General features: G+C 48.7%; 1 protein-coding gene and 1 long non-coding RNA gene across 2 annotated transcripts in view; both read left to right on the forward strand.

The window, feature by feature from the left end:
* The first annotated feature begins 610 nt into the window (after positions 1-610).
* Positions 611-1,733, forward strand: LOC148684752 (uncharacterized). The gene is made up of 2 exons (XR_015951684.1): positions 611-1,007; positions 1,442-1,733. It is a non-coding gene; the product is annotated as an uncharacterized LOC148684752 (long non-coding RNA).
* A 5,178-nt stretch (positions 1,734-6,911) lies between these two features.
* PHLPP1 (PH domain and leucine rich repeat protein phosphatase 1) overlaps positions 6,912-14,819 on the forward strand; it is a 152,646-nt gene continuing 144,738 nt past the window's right edge. The window contains exon 1 of the mRNA XM_035125524.3: positions 6,912-8,693. Coding sequence (XP_034981415.3) covers positions 7,049-8,693 — 1,645 coding nt within the window. The 5' untranslated portion in view covers positions 6,912-7,048. The remainder of the gene's footprint in view (positions 8,694-14,819) is intronic.

The raw sequence follows: 14,819 nt of genomic DNA on the forward strand, positions 1-14,819 counted from the left end.
CTAGGTGAGGTGGGAGGAGGAGGAGAGGGGAATAGATGAAGGCAGGATTGTGTGGGCAGCGTGGGTTGGGCTGTGACTGAGAGGTGGCACCGTTTGATCTTAGACAGGAAGGTGCCATGGACCAGTTCTGGCAGAGGGTCCTGGCACTCCTCACCCAGCTTGAAACTGGACTTGTTACCACGTCTAGCAGCTTTATTGAGCAAATCACTACAGCATCCCAGCGCGGGGCCGCAGGTTACAAGTCGGTGAAGCAAGCCAGGGGAATAGCAATACAGTGGTGCCTCGCAAGACGAATTTAATTCGTTCTGTGAGTCAATTCGTTTTGCGAATAATTCGTCTAGCGAATCCCATAGGAATGCGTTGAATGTTTATTTATTTATTTATTTATTGCCCATAGGAACGCATTAATTGAATTTCAATGCATTCCTATGGGAAACCGCGATTCGCTAGACGAATTTCTCACAAAACGAATTCGTCTAGCGAGGCAACCTCTGCTCGAAAAATCTCTTCGTTAAGTGAAAAATTCATCTTACAGGGCATTCGTCTAGTGAGGCACCACTGTACTTGGTATAGCTAAGAAGGTGGCACACCCCAAACCCCCTACCCTCTCCGGGGGTTACGGAGAGGGGCCGCTGGCCCGCGATGCCCCCAGACCCACTCCGACTGTTTATGGAGTGGGGGGAGCTTGGGCTGAAAAGCACTTACGAGGGCCAGGACTCCCGGACGCTAATCTGCATGGCGGGGATTTCCATGGTTAAAGAAGATAATTAGGCTTAAAACTATGGACATACTTCAGAAGGAGGGGAAGAAGCGCTGTTTACTGCTGAGAAATTTATGCTGCTGAGGGAGAGGAGTCAAAGGCTGTATATCATCTGGAAGAAGGATTGATGGGGACGGAGCGATAAGGGAATTGAGTTTTTTTTTATTTTTCTTCATATGAGTTACTTCGTACCTTCCCAGACGCGATGTCCTGGCTTGTTTGGAGTGAAAGAGAAGCAAAAGACTGTGTGAGTTGAACTTTATAAACTGTTGTTACTGAGCATATTTTTTAAAGATGTGGAGTTGCCGATGAGAAAAGCCCCCCCCCCTAGTCGGACGGAAGGAGTCCTGGACGCGTTCGGAGGATTTATGAGCTGTGACGCACTTTGAATTGGAGCAGCGACCTGAAGCTAAGTTCAGCTATAGTTCAAGGAGATCCATTAATTTACCAAGAGTTTATGGTTTGATGTTTGGGTCTTCTGCCTGGAAAAGCTGTAAATTTTATAAAGATCGTTAATCTTCATGGCTATGAGAGAAAACGAAAGTGATTTGAGCTTTTTAAGATGGCGCTGCTTCGACGCAACAGGGAGCTCCAGACTAAGAAGATTTATGGGGAGGCTGGACTGATTAACCCACACAGGAGAAAGAACATTTGTGAAACCTTGTTTGATATTTATCTCAGCAGCTGGGAAACAATCGGTTGAAAGTGGAAAACATCTATGTGACTGTAAGGGGAAGATCTGGATTATTATGAACTTGGAGGACGATTTGAACTTTAGAAAAAAGACGGCAGTGGACGGTTGCGAGGAATCCCCAATTTCTTGAAGCATGGGAACCCAAATAAAAAATTCTCTAGACGATTTGGCATAACATTCGGTTTGATTGATATATATATGTGTATAATTTGAAATAATGAATGTGATATAATTGGTTTTAATTGGAAAATTAATAAAAATATATTTAAAAAAAAAAAAGAAGAAGCTGGCACACCCCATGCACTCTCCTTTGGAAGCGAAGGGTAGGCACCACTAATCACAGATTTTACATCCCAAACCTCTGGACTGGGCCAACAAGCAGCTACTCCTCTGTAGAGGAGTTTGTTTGTTGCTGGTGTGGTTGTCACCACGTCCTTGGAGGTATAGATGGCTTAAAGCCAGACTTTCCCCCAGATGCCTCCCTTGGAGGGAGGCCTCCTTGCTAGCAGAGGCAGGCACCAGAAGTGCCTCTCCATCTGGTGGTGTCCAGCTTGGGCTATCTGGTTTCACCGGGGCTGAGTTCTCCTATGACAACCTGCTTGTCTTTTCCCTGGCATCCATCTCTGCTCCTTCCACTGGTGTAGAAACGGCTGGCTGTTGTGTTTTGATGGAATATATTCCACTGTACAAAGGTGATGGCCTGTGGTCCACAAGGAAATGTGACCGTTGGGCTGGAAAAAAAACACCCCACTGGGAATGAATGAATGAATAACTTATCCCATATGAATCTTCTGAAGATGGTGGGGGATGTGGAGGAACTCAACACTTCTTGCACTCTGCCCAGAGGCGGAAGACAAGAATCTCACTGAAGTGAGTTGTATGAGCACCAGGTACGGGTTCTGAGATGATATGTGCTCTCTACTTCAGATTGGGGGGGGGAGGAATGCTTAAAATGACCCTAGAACAATGCCAGATTTCTCAGTGAATACAGAATAAGGTGCTTAAAAGCAAAACAAAACACATCAAAATGCCTGAGACATTTTGCTGCCTGAGGAAAATTCCCCATCAGTCAAGCAGCACAGCACCAGTTTGGCACAAGCACCATGCGAGTAAGAATGCAGCAACTATGAATGGTGCATATACAGCCAAACTCTGTGGAACTTAACTTCTGAGTAGACACATGTAGGATTGTACAGTATTAACCACAGGTGTATTTCACCTCTGATTCTCAACTGAAGTTTACACACCCCAGGTTTGAATCATCTGTATTGACATTAATGTTAGTGTAACATGACCGAAACTACTGAAATAAATCGAAACCGCAACACCTTCAGCTTGTTTTGGTGGTGGACTGATCCAGTGTTGCACCCCTGAAATGTCACAAACATCAGAGCTTGCTTACATCAGTGCAGTCCCTATATGATAGCATCTCTGCAAAGGCTAAGTTGGGTGTTCGAATGTGAGCAAGAAAGTCCTTGATTCCAAATCTCGGTTCAGACACAAACATAGAATGTGGTCTTAAGGGAGTTACCATTGTCTCAGTCAGCAATCCTCCCCAGTCTGGGTTATTGGGGATAGTAATACTGCCTAAACTTACAGGGCGGTTGAGCAAGGATTATTGAGACAATTCCAGATCTCAGCACGGCACCCATCCCAGATGTCAAACATTAGCAGCAGTATTATCTGCCTATATGACACTGTTGTAGTGCTTGTTGTTACTTGTTTAAAGAGAGCCCCACAAAACAAAAATTTCACAAAAATAAAGCAAGCACATCTCCCTGCCCCAAGGAGCTAATAATCTAAAAATAAGACAAGGAGGAGATAGCAAAGCAGGGGATATAGGACAAGAACATGAGGATTGTGGGTGATAACCCACTTAAGTATGAGAAGACAAATAATGATTGTTTCTATGTTTAGACAATATATTTATAGTTTTAACTGTGATAAATAGGTTACTGGGGATAATGGGAAAATATTATGGTTGTTGTTTTTGAAAAAAGGAGAAAGATGGGAATGTTGGGGTAACACCATATTTGTATGATTTGATTTTTGAAGCTGTTAGTAGTTACATACGTTTTACTTGCTGGTTTTCAGGTGGATGAGCTATTATACTGAAGGTATTACTCAATGTTCTCATCTGTAAACTTGAGAAGCCTGTATTTGAAGAGGGACTCTGTAATGCATGGCACATAAATACCCAAGGGATGAACTGCATTTTGAAGATTAATCTTTTAACGAGTGCAACTTGCAACAGTCAATCCCTCTTCTCAGGGAACTCTCGGAATTGTTGCCCTGCGAGGGGAATAGAGATTTCTGAGGTTTCATTTGGGGCAGTCATGACTGTTTAAAAATGGTATGGTTTTGCTTCAACTGTATCTTGCAGATGGGACCTAAGTCTCAGGTTGGTTTAAGGGGCTGAAAAAAGCTGCATGCTTGCTTACTGGGGAGTAAGGTCCACTATGTTCCATGGAACCTAGAACCACCCATTATTTTGACAAATGTGTTTCACAAGGGAATCTGTGAGTAGGTGGCAGGGGTGCTTAACTCTGACTGGAAAAAACACATTAAAAAATATAACCTATGTTCTTTGGAACAGAAAGAGATACAGGGTATATTCACATTATCACTTTCTCCGCATCTAGTGCCCACCATAGCTGCCAAGTTTTCCCTTTTCTCGCGAGGAAGCCTATTCAGCATAAGGGAAAATCCCTGTAAAAAAGGGATAACTTGGCAGCTATGGTGCCCACTACTCCCACTGCTAATTTTAGAAGCCCCATTCACATGATGTTAGACACAAGACACATCGATCCTATAGCTTCTTGATGAATATTGCTGTGTGGCGCGTCTCTCCCTCTCAAACCAGCTTCAATCCGATTAGAAAACTTGATGCGGAGTGGCAATGTGAACATACCCTAACAGATGTGAGCAACACTATGCAAATATGGCTTGAAACACAGTGGGGGTGAAATGACCTCGCTGCATTTCAAGCCAATAATATGGGCAGGCTCATAGTGATTTTTGGGGACGCAGGTGGCACTGTTGGTTAAACCACAGAGCCTAGGACTTGCTGATCAGAAGGTCGGCGGTTTGAATCCCTGTGACGGGGTGAGCTCCACGTCAAAGTGCAAGTAGATAAATAAGTACCGCTCCAAGCGGAAAGGTAAACGGTGTTTCTGTGTGCTGATCTGGTTCGTCAGAAGTGGCTTTGTCATGATGGCCACATGACCTGGAAGCTGTACAACGGCTCCCTCGGCCAATAACGCGAGATGAGTGCCGCAACCCCAAAGTTGGTCAAGACTGGACCTAATGGTCAGGGGTCTCTTTACCTTTACCTTAGTGATTTTAGCTGTCCCACCTCTGCTCCCTTCCAGCCTTGCACTGACTTCCCATCCCCATCGCAAAATAGTGTGGAGAAGTCAATACAGAGTTTCAGTGACCTTTGCAGATGTTGCAAACAAATCCTGATGTTACCAATTCTGGCGACCTTGGAGTGTGCCACCACAGCTATATGTTAATAGAACAGAAACAAAAAAACAGCCCATTGAAATTCACATTATCAACTTGGAGCATTCATTTGGATAATGCCAGCTGTGAACGTGGGAGGAGGCCTAGCTCTAGCTCCCTGCACTTTGAGGATGGCCTTGGGCAAGGTGACTTCCGGCAGCTCAAGCAATTCCCTGTCATTGCTTTGGGAAGGGGAAAAAAGCAGACATACAGCTAGACATTTTGCTGCTTGCAGAGGAGCAGCAAATCACAACACACACACACAGAGAAACATGGGCTGGCCAAGTCATTTTGGCTGCCGAGACAAAAATCACCCAAGTACCTCTCTCTCTGGAGAAAAATTCAGCAAGAAACTTAGTAAATAATCGCTGGCTGCCCTTCAAAGGTACCCCAAACCACCGGTGTTTTCCTTACTTTTAACGCCTGAAATGCATTGTTCTTTTTTAAATTTAGAAACAGATACACACTTTGCTTTTACATCTGAGTTGTTGTTTTTTTACAGTGTTTGAATGCATCCTCTGCAGAAGAAAACTAAATCAGAGCAGTTAATGATTCCTACTCCTCCATAATTGTGGGCTCATAAGAACATTTATTCTTACTTATAGTATGTAGCACAGTTTGGGAATCGCCCCTGAAAACCCTTGGTGAATGAGTGTCCCACGGGGTGGTGGTGGTGTGGCAGAGGAGGGTGGCACTTTCTGTCTTGCCTCAAGTGGCAAAATGGGACATACCACCCCTGACCTCAGGATTCCAGAACTTACAGCTGTCAGTTCTGAGGGAAGGCAGGCAAGGACCCACAGCCCAGGTGGGGCTCGCTAGCTGGGGGGAGGAGTTGCCTGATTCCTCAGCTGGAGTAGGCTCAGGCCAGGTGGGGGCCATATGCCTCCTCATCAAGCCCAAGAGGTATAACTAACAAGCCTGCTTCCAGGCCAGGCCAGGTGGGGCTTGCTAGCTCGGGAAGGAGGTGGCCTAGGCCCCAGCCCCACTTGATAGATTATTTGTTTGTTCTGGTTGCAAAAAAAGCCCTGGCTGTAGTGATGTTTTGCAGGGTGCTGTCTCCCTCCCTCCATGCCTCTACTTCCATTTTGTTTCCATCAACCCAAGGGAAATGCTGCAGTCTGCTTTTTCCCACAACCAGCTACTGAAGGCACATTTATCATTTCCCCCTATTTTTACAATCAAAACAGCTCTTTTGAACAGAAATGCACTCGCACAAAAGAGCAGTATTAAAAAACAAAAAGTTTTCCTTGCAGGTGGATTGATCCCGCGTTTCACCCCTGGAGTTATCACAGCCAACGGCAGAGCTTGCTTGCATACATTAATTCGTATGCTCGTTTAAAAGCAAAAGTTCCCACTATGCAATGGTATGCAAAGGTTAAGGGCGGGCAGGTACGCCGGGGGTGGGGGTCAAGGGCAACTGCAACATTGGGCAGTGGGCGGGCAAGAACAAGCAAGGGCGGGAGAGGCCCGGCTCCCGCTCGACGGGTAGGGCGCGGTGCCTTGTGGGATACGTAGTCTTCGTTGGTAGCATCTCGCGGAGGCATTGCCGGGCCCGAGGACTACATTTCCCGGCAGCGTCGGGCTTTCCACGCTCCTCCTAGTGGGTGGGTGGGTGGTTAAGGGAGAAAAGCGGCGCCGGTTGTCACGTTTTGTTTATCGCCGGAGCCCCGCCCCCTGCTACCTCACGAGGGATGGCGTCACCCCCCCTCCTCATGAATATTGAGAAGGCGTTGCTAATAGAGGGAGCTGGAAGGCGGGGTGCAAGAGACGAAAAATCGCGCCGCTCCGACAAGGCCTGTTGCAATTAATATTCATAAGGAGCCTCCGAAGTGGAGGCCGGGCCGGGTGGGAGGAGGAGGAGGCCGACGACGAGGAGGCGGTGGCCTGCTTGCTTACTTGCTTGCTTGCTGCTACTGGTCCTCCCCCCACCCTCCAGTCCCTAATGGCGCTGGCAGCAGCTGCGCGGCGGCAGCGGGCTTGAGCCGAATGGAACGCGGCGACAGCGACGGAATGTTCGCAGTTGCTACATAATCGCGCTCCCCCGCCCCCCGCCCGCCGCTTTGGAACGCGGCGTGTCTCCGCGTTCCACAATGGAACCTGCGCAGCAAGCTCAGCGCGGGAGCAGGGCAGCGGCGGCCCCGACGGCCGGCAAGCGGGAGCGGCCCGGCTACACGGGCCAGGCGGGCCCCGGCACCGAGGGCGGAGGACCCGGCCCACTGGGAAGCGGCGAGGGAGCAGCAGCAGCCGTTGCTGTCGCAGCAGCAGCAGCAGAGGGTGTAGCCGGGGGCGGCCCGCAGCGGCGAAGGAGGCGAGGGACCGCGGCTGGAACCGGCGGCGGCGCGGCTTCCCTCACGCTGGCGGCCAACGGGACTCAGGCAGCGGCGGCGGCCGTTCCCAGCAGCGGCGGCGCCAACTCGCTTTTGCTGCGGAGGGGCAGGCTGAAAAGGAACCTCTCGGCCGCCGCCTCCTCCTCGTCGTCTTCTTCCTCCTCGGCCGCCGCCGCCTCGCTGGGCACCCGCAGCCTGGATCGGAAGGCGCTGCTCCTACTGCCCAAGCCGCCCCGGCAGCTCCAGCCTCTGCAGCCGCCGGAGCGGGACTGGGTGCGACGGGACCTCCAGCGGGGATGTGTCCATGTCTACTACTACCACCACCACCACCATCACCAGCAGCGAGGGGGCGGCGGCGGATGCTACCTGCGGCCGGTCCTTTGCACCTTGGAGACGACGGCGGCCGAGGTGGCGTCGCGGTTGTTACAGCTCGGGCACCGTGGAGCGGGCAGCAGCGCCGTCCGGGTCTTGGGGAAGGCGGCGGCGGCAACAACCGCAGAGACGCGCGGCCCCCATGAAGAAGAAGAAGGGGAAGAAGATGAGGAAGAGGAGGAGGAGGATGAAGGAGAAATGGACGGCGATTTTGCGGCAGACCTGTCCGCCGAGCCCGGGGGAGCAGAAGAGGCGCTGCTCGGCCCCGCGGAGGCTTCGACTTCACCAGCTGGGAGCCTGACCCCGATACCGGCCGGGAGGAGGCCGCGAAACCGTCGGGGGACCCCCAGCGGTTTGGGCGGCGGCGAGGCGGCTCCCCGACCGGGGCGCTTGGCTCTCAGCGGCGGAGAGAACGTCCGCGCAGGTGGCCGCCCCTGCCTGTCGCCCTCCGACTGCAGCCCAGGGCGGGCCTTTCCTCCTCCGCCACCTGCGCAGCTCTACCTATCGGGCCCGCCGCTCTCCTGCCCGTCCCTCCTGGGGGGCTCGGATACGGAGAGTTTCAGTCCCAGCGCTGAGAGCACCTCGGACCGGCTGGACGCCTACAGCGGCGGCGGCGGCTCCTCGTCTTCGTCGGAGGAGCTAGAGGCGGACCCTCCTCCTCCTGCGCAGGCAACGGCGGAGGGGGAAGGGGCCGGATCGGGGCCTGGCAGGAGCCGCCGGGCCCGCCTGGGCGGCCTGCCGTCGCCGCACGCGGAGAACCCCCGGGGGGGCAGAGCCGTGGGGGAGTCCCCAGGCGCGAGGAAGGCGCCGGGAGGGGATCCTTCTTCCGCCGGGGATGCCGCCACCTCCTTCCCGCGGCAGCCTCCGGCCTTGTACGTGCAGCTGCATGGGGAAACCGCCCGCCGGCTGGAGCCGCACGAGCAGCCCTTGCAGGTCCAAAACGACTACCTCTCGCAGCTTGGCTTCCGGGACCTGTGGCGGGTGCAGGAGGAAGGCATGGACTCGGAGACCGGCTGCCTCATCCGCTTCTATGCAGGTGGGTGAGGAAGGAATTGTGTGGGACGGGGTGTGGGTGAAAGGTGTGCACACTTGTTTTCGTGTTCACACGACAGCGTGGATGCTAACTAACCTTCTGTGCGCCTTGTCAGAAATGAGGGTCTGCTGCAGAAATGGAGAAAATATGAAGTGGAACTGGATCTCATACTCTGGTCTCTGTTTCCTATGTTCAGGTTAATTGATGGAGTGAGAACACACACACACACACACACACACACACACACACACACACACACACACACAGGTCCTTGAACCAAAGGAGGGGGGAGGTTTGGGGAGAGGGGTGTGATCACATCTTGCAGCGCACAATAGTGGCAAATGCTTCCTGGCCTTGGCATTGTCATGCTTTGGGAACTTTCCAGTGGAGGTCAAGTTTTGGGATTCTGACACCATTCACAGTCATTTACCCCAGTCTGTTTTATAGCTGGGTAAGTGCCTGGGTGGGTGGGTGGAGGTAAGAGTTGCAAAAGGGGTGTTTGGGAAGGACCTGTTGGAAACTGTAGCTCAGCTCACCTTGAAACCTGTTTGCTGCTTAAGTGCTCTTCAGGTACTTCAGGCTAACATGGAAAGGTTGTCCTCTGGGTCTTTATGCTTCAGTCTTAGAACAATATATACGCTGGAGGTGAGGTCCATTGAAATTGCTGGGTTTTTGCTTCCATGTAAACATGCTTGGAATCGGAATACCATTAGAAGCATTTTCTTCCCCCTCCCCTCTGTTGACCTTAAAAAAGCTATGCACAGAGGCATCATTGTGCTTTTTAGCTGTTTGTTAGGCTACCTGTGATAGGATCAAGCAGCTATTTTTCAAGTACCCGCTGTAGCAAAAATAAAAATGCTGAGTCTTGGCAGATGGAAAGGGGGGGTATCTCCTCTTAACAAGAATTGTCATAATTTTTCCAGGGCAAATTCACACGTACAGTATATTAATGAAATATCACATGTCTTAATCTGCTGAGCACACAATGTATGGTTCTTTACCTATTTGTAATGGGGTGGGCGTCTAGATCTAAGTGCTAGATCTAAGCCCAAGTTCCAGAGTCCATGCAGCCTGTGGACTCCATTATATATGTATGGGATTGTGTTTCTTTACATATTTGTGGGAGCGAGTCCAATGAAGTCTATGAGATTTATCTACAGTTAGCATGGTTTAAGATTGGCTTCTTAATATAGACTGAAGACAGGCTTTTGTCTTGGTGCCTGGACTTGGTCAATAACAGCACCCAAAAGTTCCTGTCTTGTCAACAACATTTATATTGGTGTCGCATGTTTAACTGCCCTATAGATTTCCTTTACTGCTTGAAAATGTGCACATAGGAAGGTGAGTCATGCTGTGAATGACCTTTCGGATGAGAGGAGGAGCTCTGGGCTGTGCCATAATTGATCTTTCTGTTAAGGCGCTGTAGTTTCAGGGTTAAATTGGATGCCCTGTGTTTCGTTTTGGGTGAAGCTCTCTTTCCTTGTAATGCTTGTTCCGTACAAGATGTGGAAAAGCTGCAAAGCCTGGACCCACCTGAGTGAGATGAGCTGTCTCCAGACAGATGCATTTTTTCAGCTTTTCCATTTCAGTTTTTAAATACGCTTTGCTTTCTTTGACTGTAAGGCAGGCCTGATATCGCGGAAGCCAAATGTAGCCCAACAGCCACTTTTTGTCCGTATTGTGAGCTGCCTGATGTTCAATCACCTCTCCTACCATTTGCCGTCCTGGACAGGTGGCCAAATGAGGTGGCCTGGCTGAGCTGTCTTCAGCTTGAATACGTAGCAGTTGTATAAGCCAGCTTTTAAGGAAATGTTTTGCTGGTCTGTGTAGGCCGAGAAAAGTTGTAGAGGAACAGGAGCTGAAGACAGCCTTGGTTCCAAGTTTCTATTGTGTGTGAATGGCACGGATAGAATCCATACATTTGAAATCTAAATATGGCCTTTTGGCCTTTTCTTGTATGTTACTGCTTCTCTTTGTAGGCAGGTACAAGTACGTACTGGCTATTCTGTAATCTGCATTATTATTATTATTATTATTATTAATATTAATGCAGCATTCCTCATTCTGAAGACTTCCATATCTTTTGGACTCCAACTCCCATCAATCCCAGTTAGTGTAACCAATAGTTGGAGATGATGGGAGTTGTAGTCTTGTAACATAAGGGGTGCATGATGTTGGTGAAGGTCAATTGAATGTAATGAGAGCCAGTGGAACTAAGACTAGAGATGTCACATCCCGGTTCAAATAGCTGCTTAGCAGGGAAGCTCACTGGGTGACCGTGGACCAGCCTTCTCAGACTAATCTACCTTACAAGGTTGTTGCCTGTAAACAGGCATGCACCCACTGTCATGCAAATAATTCTCCTCTAGCAATTGTCACAATCATGGAGTGATATTAAGCAGTTGTGTTTGCAAGCTAATTTAGTAGCTATTGTAGACTTGAATGTGATGGTTATTTTTTGTGCAGTATGCAAAATCCTTTGCCTCTTAAAGACTCGCCAAATTGAGCCTGGGGGAGAAGAGAAAATAGCTGGGCAAAATACACAGAAACGAAAATAGCCTAAATTGAGCATGTTAAATCAACTGGCTTATGAATTGATGTTCACTACCTTGGTGCCGTGTTAGAAATTAGCCAGGCGCCAGGTGCGTTTTGCGACTGGTGCAGGTCCAGTCGTGACCACATGGAGATCACTGGATGCCAGGTTGGCAACTGACATCTCCATCTGGCTGGCCCCTCCAGCTTTCTTAAGCAGGTAATCAGAAGAGCTTATTTGTTGCAATTATATCCCACCTTTTTCCTCCCAGGAGCAAGTGGTTCATTCCCCTCCTTGGTTAACCCCCACAATGACCCTGTGAGATAGGTTAGGCTGTTACTGGACCAAGGTCACCCAGTGAGGTTCAGGACTGAGTGGGGATTTCAACCCTCATTTCCAAGGTCCTAGTCTTAACCACTGCACCAGACTGGCTTCCTAGAGTTCTTCTGTTGTGGGGCAGCTGTATAAATTAAGTAGGTAAATAAATATGGGGAAATCCAAATGTCACTTAGAGAAGCACCTGAAATATTTTCCTTTAAGCTTGAATTTGTTTTAGTCTGGATTGTTTTATTTGATGTTTGAATGTGTTATAAACCACTTTTGAGGGTTTTTTCCTTTAAAATATTAATGAAATTAATAATAGAAATGGAATTAATAATAATGTCATTGCAAAAAAGGGGCACCTAGACATTCCGTTGTGGCAGCTGTAACCTAGGTTTAAGGTGCAATTTGGCGATCAGCTTATATATCTGACTTTCTAACACTGTCTTCGTGTATTTTCAAACCTTGTAGAGGGAACCCTGGCTGCAGGTAGGGGTAGCTGACGCAAAGCAGTTCATCCAAGCAGTGCCCTTTTGAAGTACTAAAAAGCTTGGATTTCAGTAACTACAGTACCTGCCAGAATTCCCTCTACCTGTGTATTGAAGGTTCATAAGCCCTGTTCTTATTTGAGTCTTCTATGTGGAGGTGATGCTCTTTAACTGGCCCATTTACAACTTGCTTAAAATATCTGCTTCCCAGGGGCTTGTGTGTGCAGGGTTTTCGGTTTCTTTCACTTTTTTTTATTCCCTTGCTTGCTCTACAAAGAATTTGCTGCAAATTATTGTTTGCCATTAGGTAGTTCCAAGCAGGATTTTAAAGCTGTGGCTGGAGGCAGTTCGCTAGATTTTAAGTGAGACTCCACAGGTTGTTTTTTTTTGGGGGGGGGAGAGATGTGGGGTGAGGAATACAAGTACTCTAGGGCAGGCATAGCATGGGTTTAAAAGAAATACGCACAAATATTAAGAGAGGAATTAAGTATCTGTTTCAAATAAACTGACATTCATTCATATGCCTGTTGAATGGCACCCCCATCAGTGATTGGAATTAGGCTTAGCTGCTTTGAGATTACTTTTCTGTGGCTTCACAGCCCCCTTGCTGATGGTAGACGAAGGTTGAAGGTTCGTACAGTACTTGGAGAATGAGAAGCAAGTACAAGGAGAAAACTGAGAGCACACATCTAAGGCTTTCGACCCATGTATATTTTCCTGAGAGTAAGACTCATTGACATATTGGGAGCCGAGTAAACATGCACTCTTCAGACAGTCTTAAAATAATTATCTGAGCACTCTTTATTTCGTTTCATTGGCGTAGTATTCCATGAATGAGTATATGTTGGGGTAATTATGCACAATGCCTGCAGAATGTAAAAAATCCTGTTGGGAGGGCATTCCCCAACACCTGTTGGCAGGTATGCATATAACTTTGTGTGTGTGTGTGTGGGGGGGGGTGTTACTGTGTTTGTTCGTTATTATGGTATGTTTGTGTTTTTTTATATTTAAACTGCCCTGTGATCTTTGGATGAAAGACAGTATAGAAATTGAGAGAGAGACCGGGGAATGTGCATAATCTTCACATATGGATTATGTGCACAATGGCCAGGTGTTTATGCACATTAACCGTGCAACTCTCCTTACCTGTAACATGCGCATTCCCAGTTACTGAACCTGAACGTTTAAAATCTGGCACCTGCAAGAATGGATAAGGTTATAGTAACAAAGGTTGTAATGATGGTGTTTTATTTGAGGAGCTTTAAAGTTTTGTTCTTGAATCTTTATCCTGCGTTGTTGTGGGTTTCTTTCTCTCCTCCCCCCATGAGTTGGTTTTTAATGCTTAGAACGAACTGTTCTGCTTTGGGGAGCTTAGAGAGGGATGTGCAAGTTAACCTGCAGGCTTGTGCAAACTCTGTAATGTTTGCAGCAGAAAAGGGCTCATCAAAGCTTAACTTTCCATTGTGAAATCTATTTATAACCAGCGTCCGTATAATATATGCCATGCCTTATATTGTAGATTTCATTGAAGTTTCAAAGTGTGAAAACTTGGAAGTACTGTTTTGATAAAAACTGTCTTGTTTTTCACAGGGTGGGCAGGCTTTTCTCCTCTCCATGTTTGAAATTCGTAATTTTTTCAGGAAGGCGTGACTTAATTATGAAATCTTCAATGGGTTTATGTGTCATGGAAAAATCTACTGAAGTCGCCCAGTCAGACAACATCCTCTTAAATGGGTGATGTCAAAAGAGAAACAATTAAACCACGAACCTTCCTTATGTTCTTTGATTTCCGTGTTGTTCTTTCCTCTATTTTATTTGCGTGGGTGTTAAGCTAATAGATTTTGAAATAAAAGTAGCAGAGCTGGGACTATTGGTAGGTGAACCTGAAGCATGCTAGTCTGATATTCTTTATTGTCAGACAGACTGGAAAGAGGTGGAGGAGCCCTTTCCCCAAAGGCAGAGGTTTTCTAACTTCTCGAGTCCACTGCTCCCTTGACCAACTACCTGTGGGGCTCAGGAGCCCAGTTATGTCACCCCTTGCCTGCAGAGCTGGCAGCCCCTCACCCCTTTTCAAACACCCTCCCTTTTGGAGTGATCCCTCAGCCTGTTCTCACTTCTCCTTGCGAGTCTTCCGGGCAGCTGGTTCTTGGTCTCTGAGCTGCCTCCCCAGAGAGTGCCTCCTTACCATGCCCCACAGGGGCCTGGGAAGAGGATGCCCCCAGGCTTATTGGCCCAGTGGAAACTGGCCAAAGGTGAATGTGAGGCCAGCACCCTAGCTTGCAAGGCAGCAGTGGCAACAGCGGGCACTGTTGGGCCTGCATGGTGGAAAGGTTCCTCTTCATCACCGGGCACTCAGCTCCCAGGCAGGCCTTGCACACAGCAAGCACAAGGAAGACCAGCACAGTGCCTGCCTGCCTGCCTACCCAACCTCCCATTTGTCTGTCCATTCCCAACAGCAAGGGCTGGCGGACTGGGTGGCTGGGCTCCCTCACCCTCTGGCTTACTTACTCCAAGGCCGTCTCAGCTCCTGGCAACCAGCACCCCTGGCCAGCCCCACAGGCACCATTCACCTGGGGAGCTTGTAGCTGGGGCTGCTGCAACAAACAGTCGTGCAATCCTTTGGGAGGCAGAGACGCAAGAGGGCATCAGAGGAGGGAGGGAAGGAAAGAGGGACAGAGGCCAGTGTTGCCCGCGGCACCCCTGCCCATCCTTCAAGGCACCCCAGGGTGCCTTGGCACACTGGTTGAAAAACCACAGCCCTAGGGATAAATAGCTTCATGTTTCACA

Source organism: Zootoca vivipara, chromosome 8 (assembly GCF_965207765.1).
Source record: "Zootoca vivipara chromosome 8, rZooViv2.hap1.1, whole genome shotgun sequence".
In the NCBI taxonomy this organism is placed as follows: domain Eukaryota; kingdom Metazoa; phylum Chordata; class Lepidosauria; order Squamata; family Lacertidae; genus Zootoca; species Zootoca vivipara.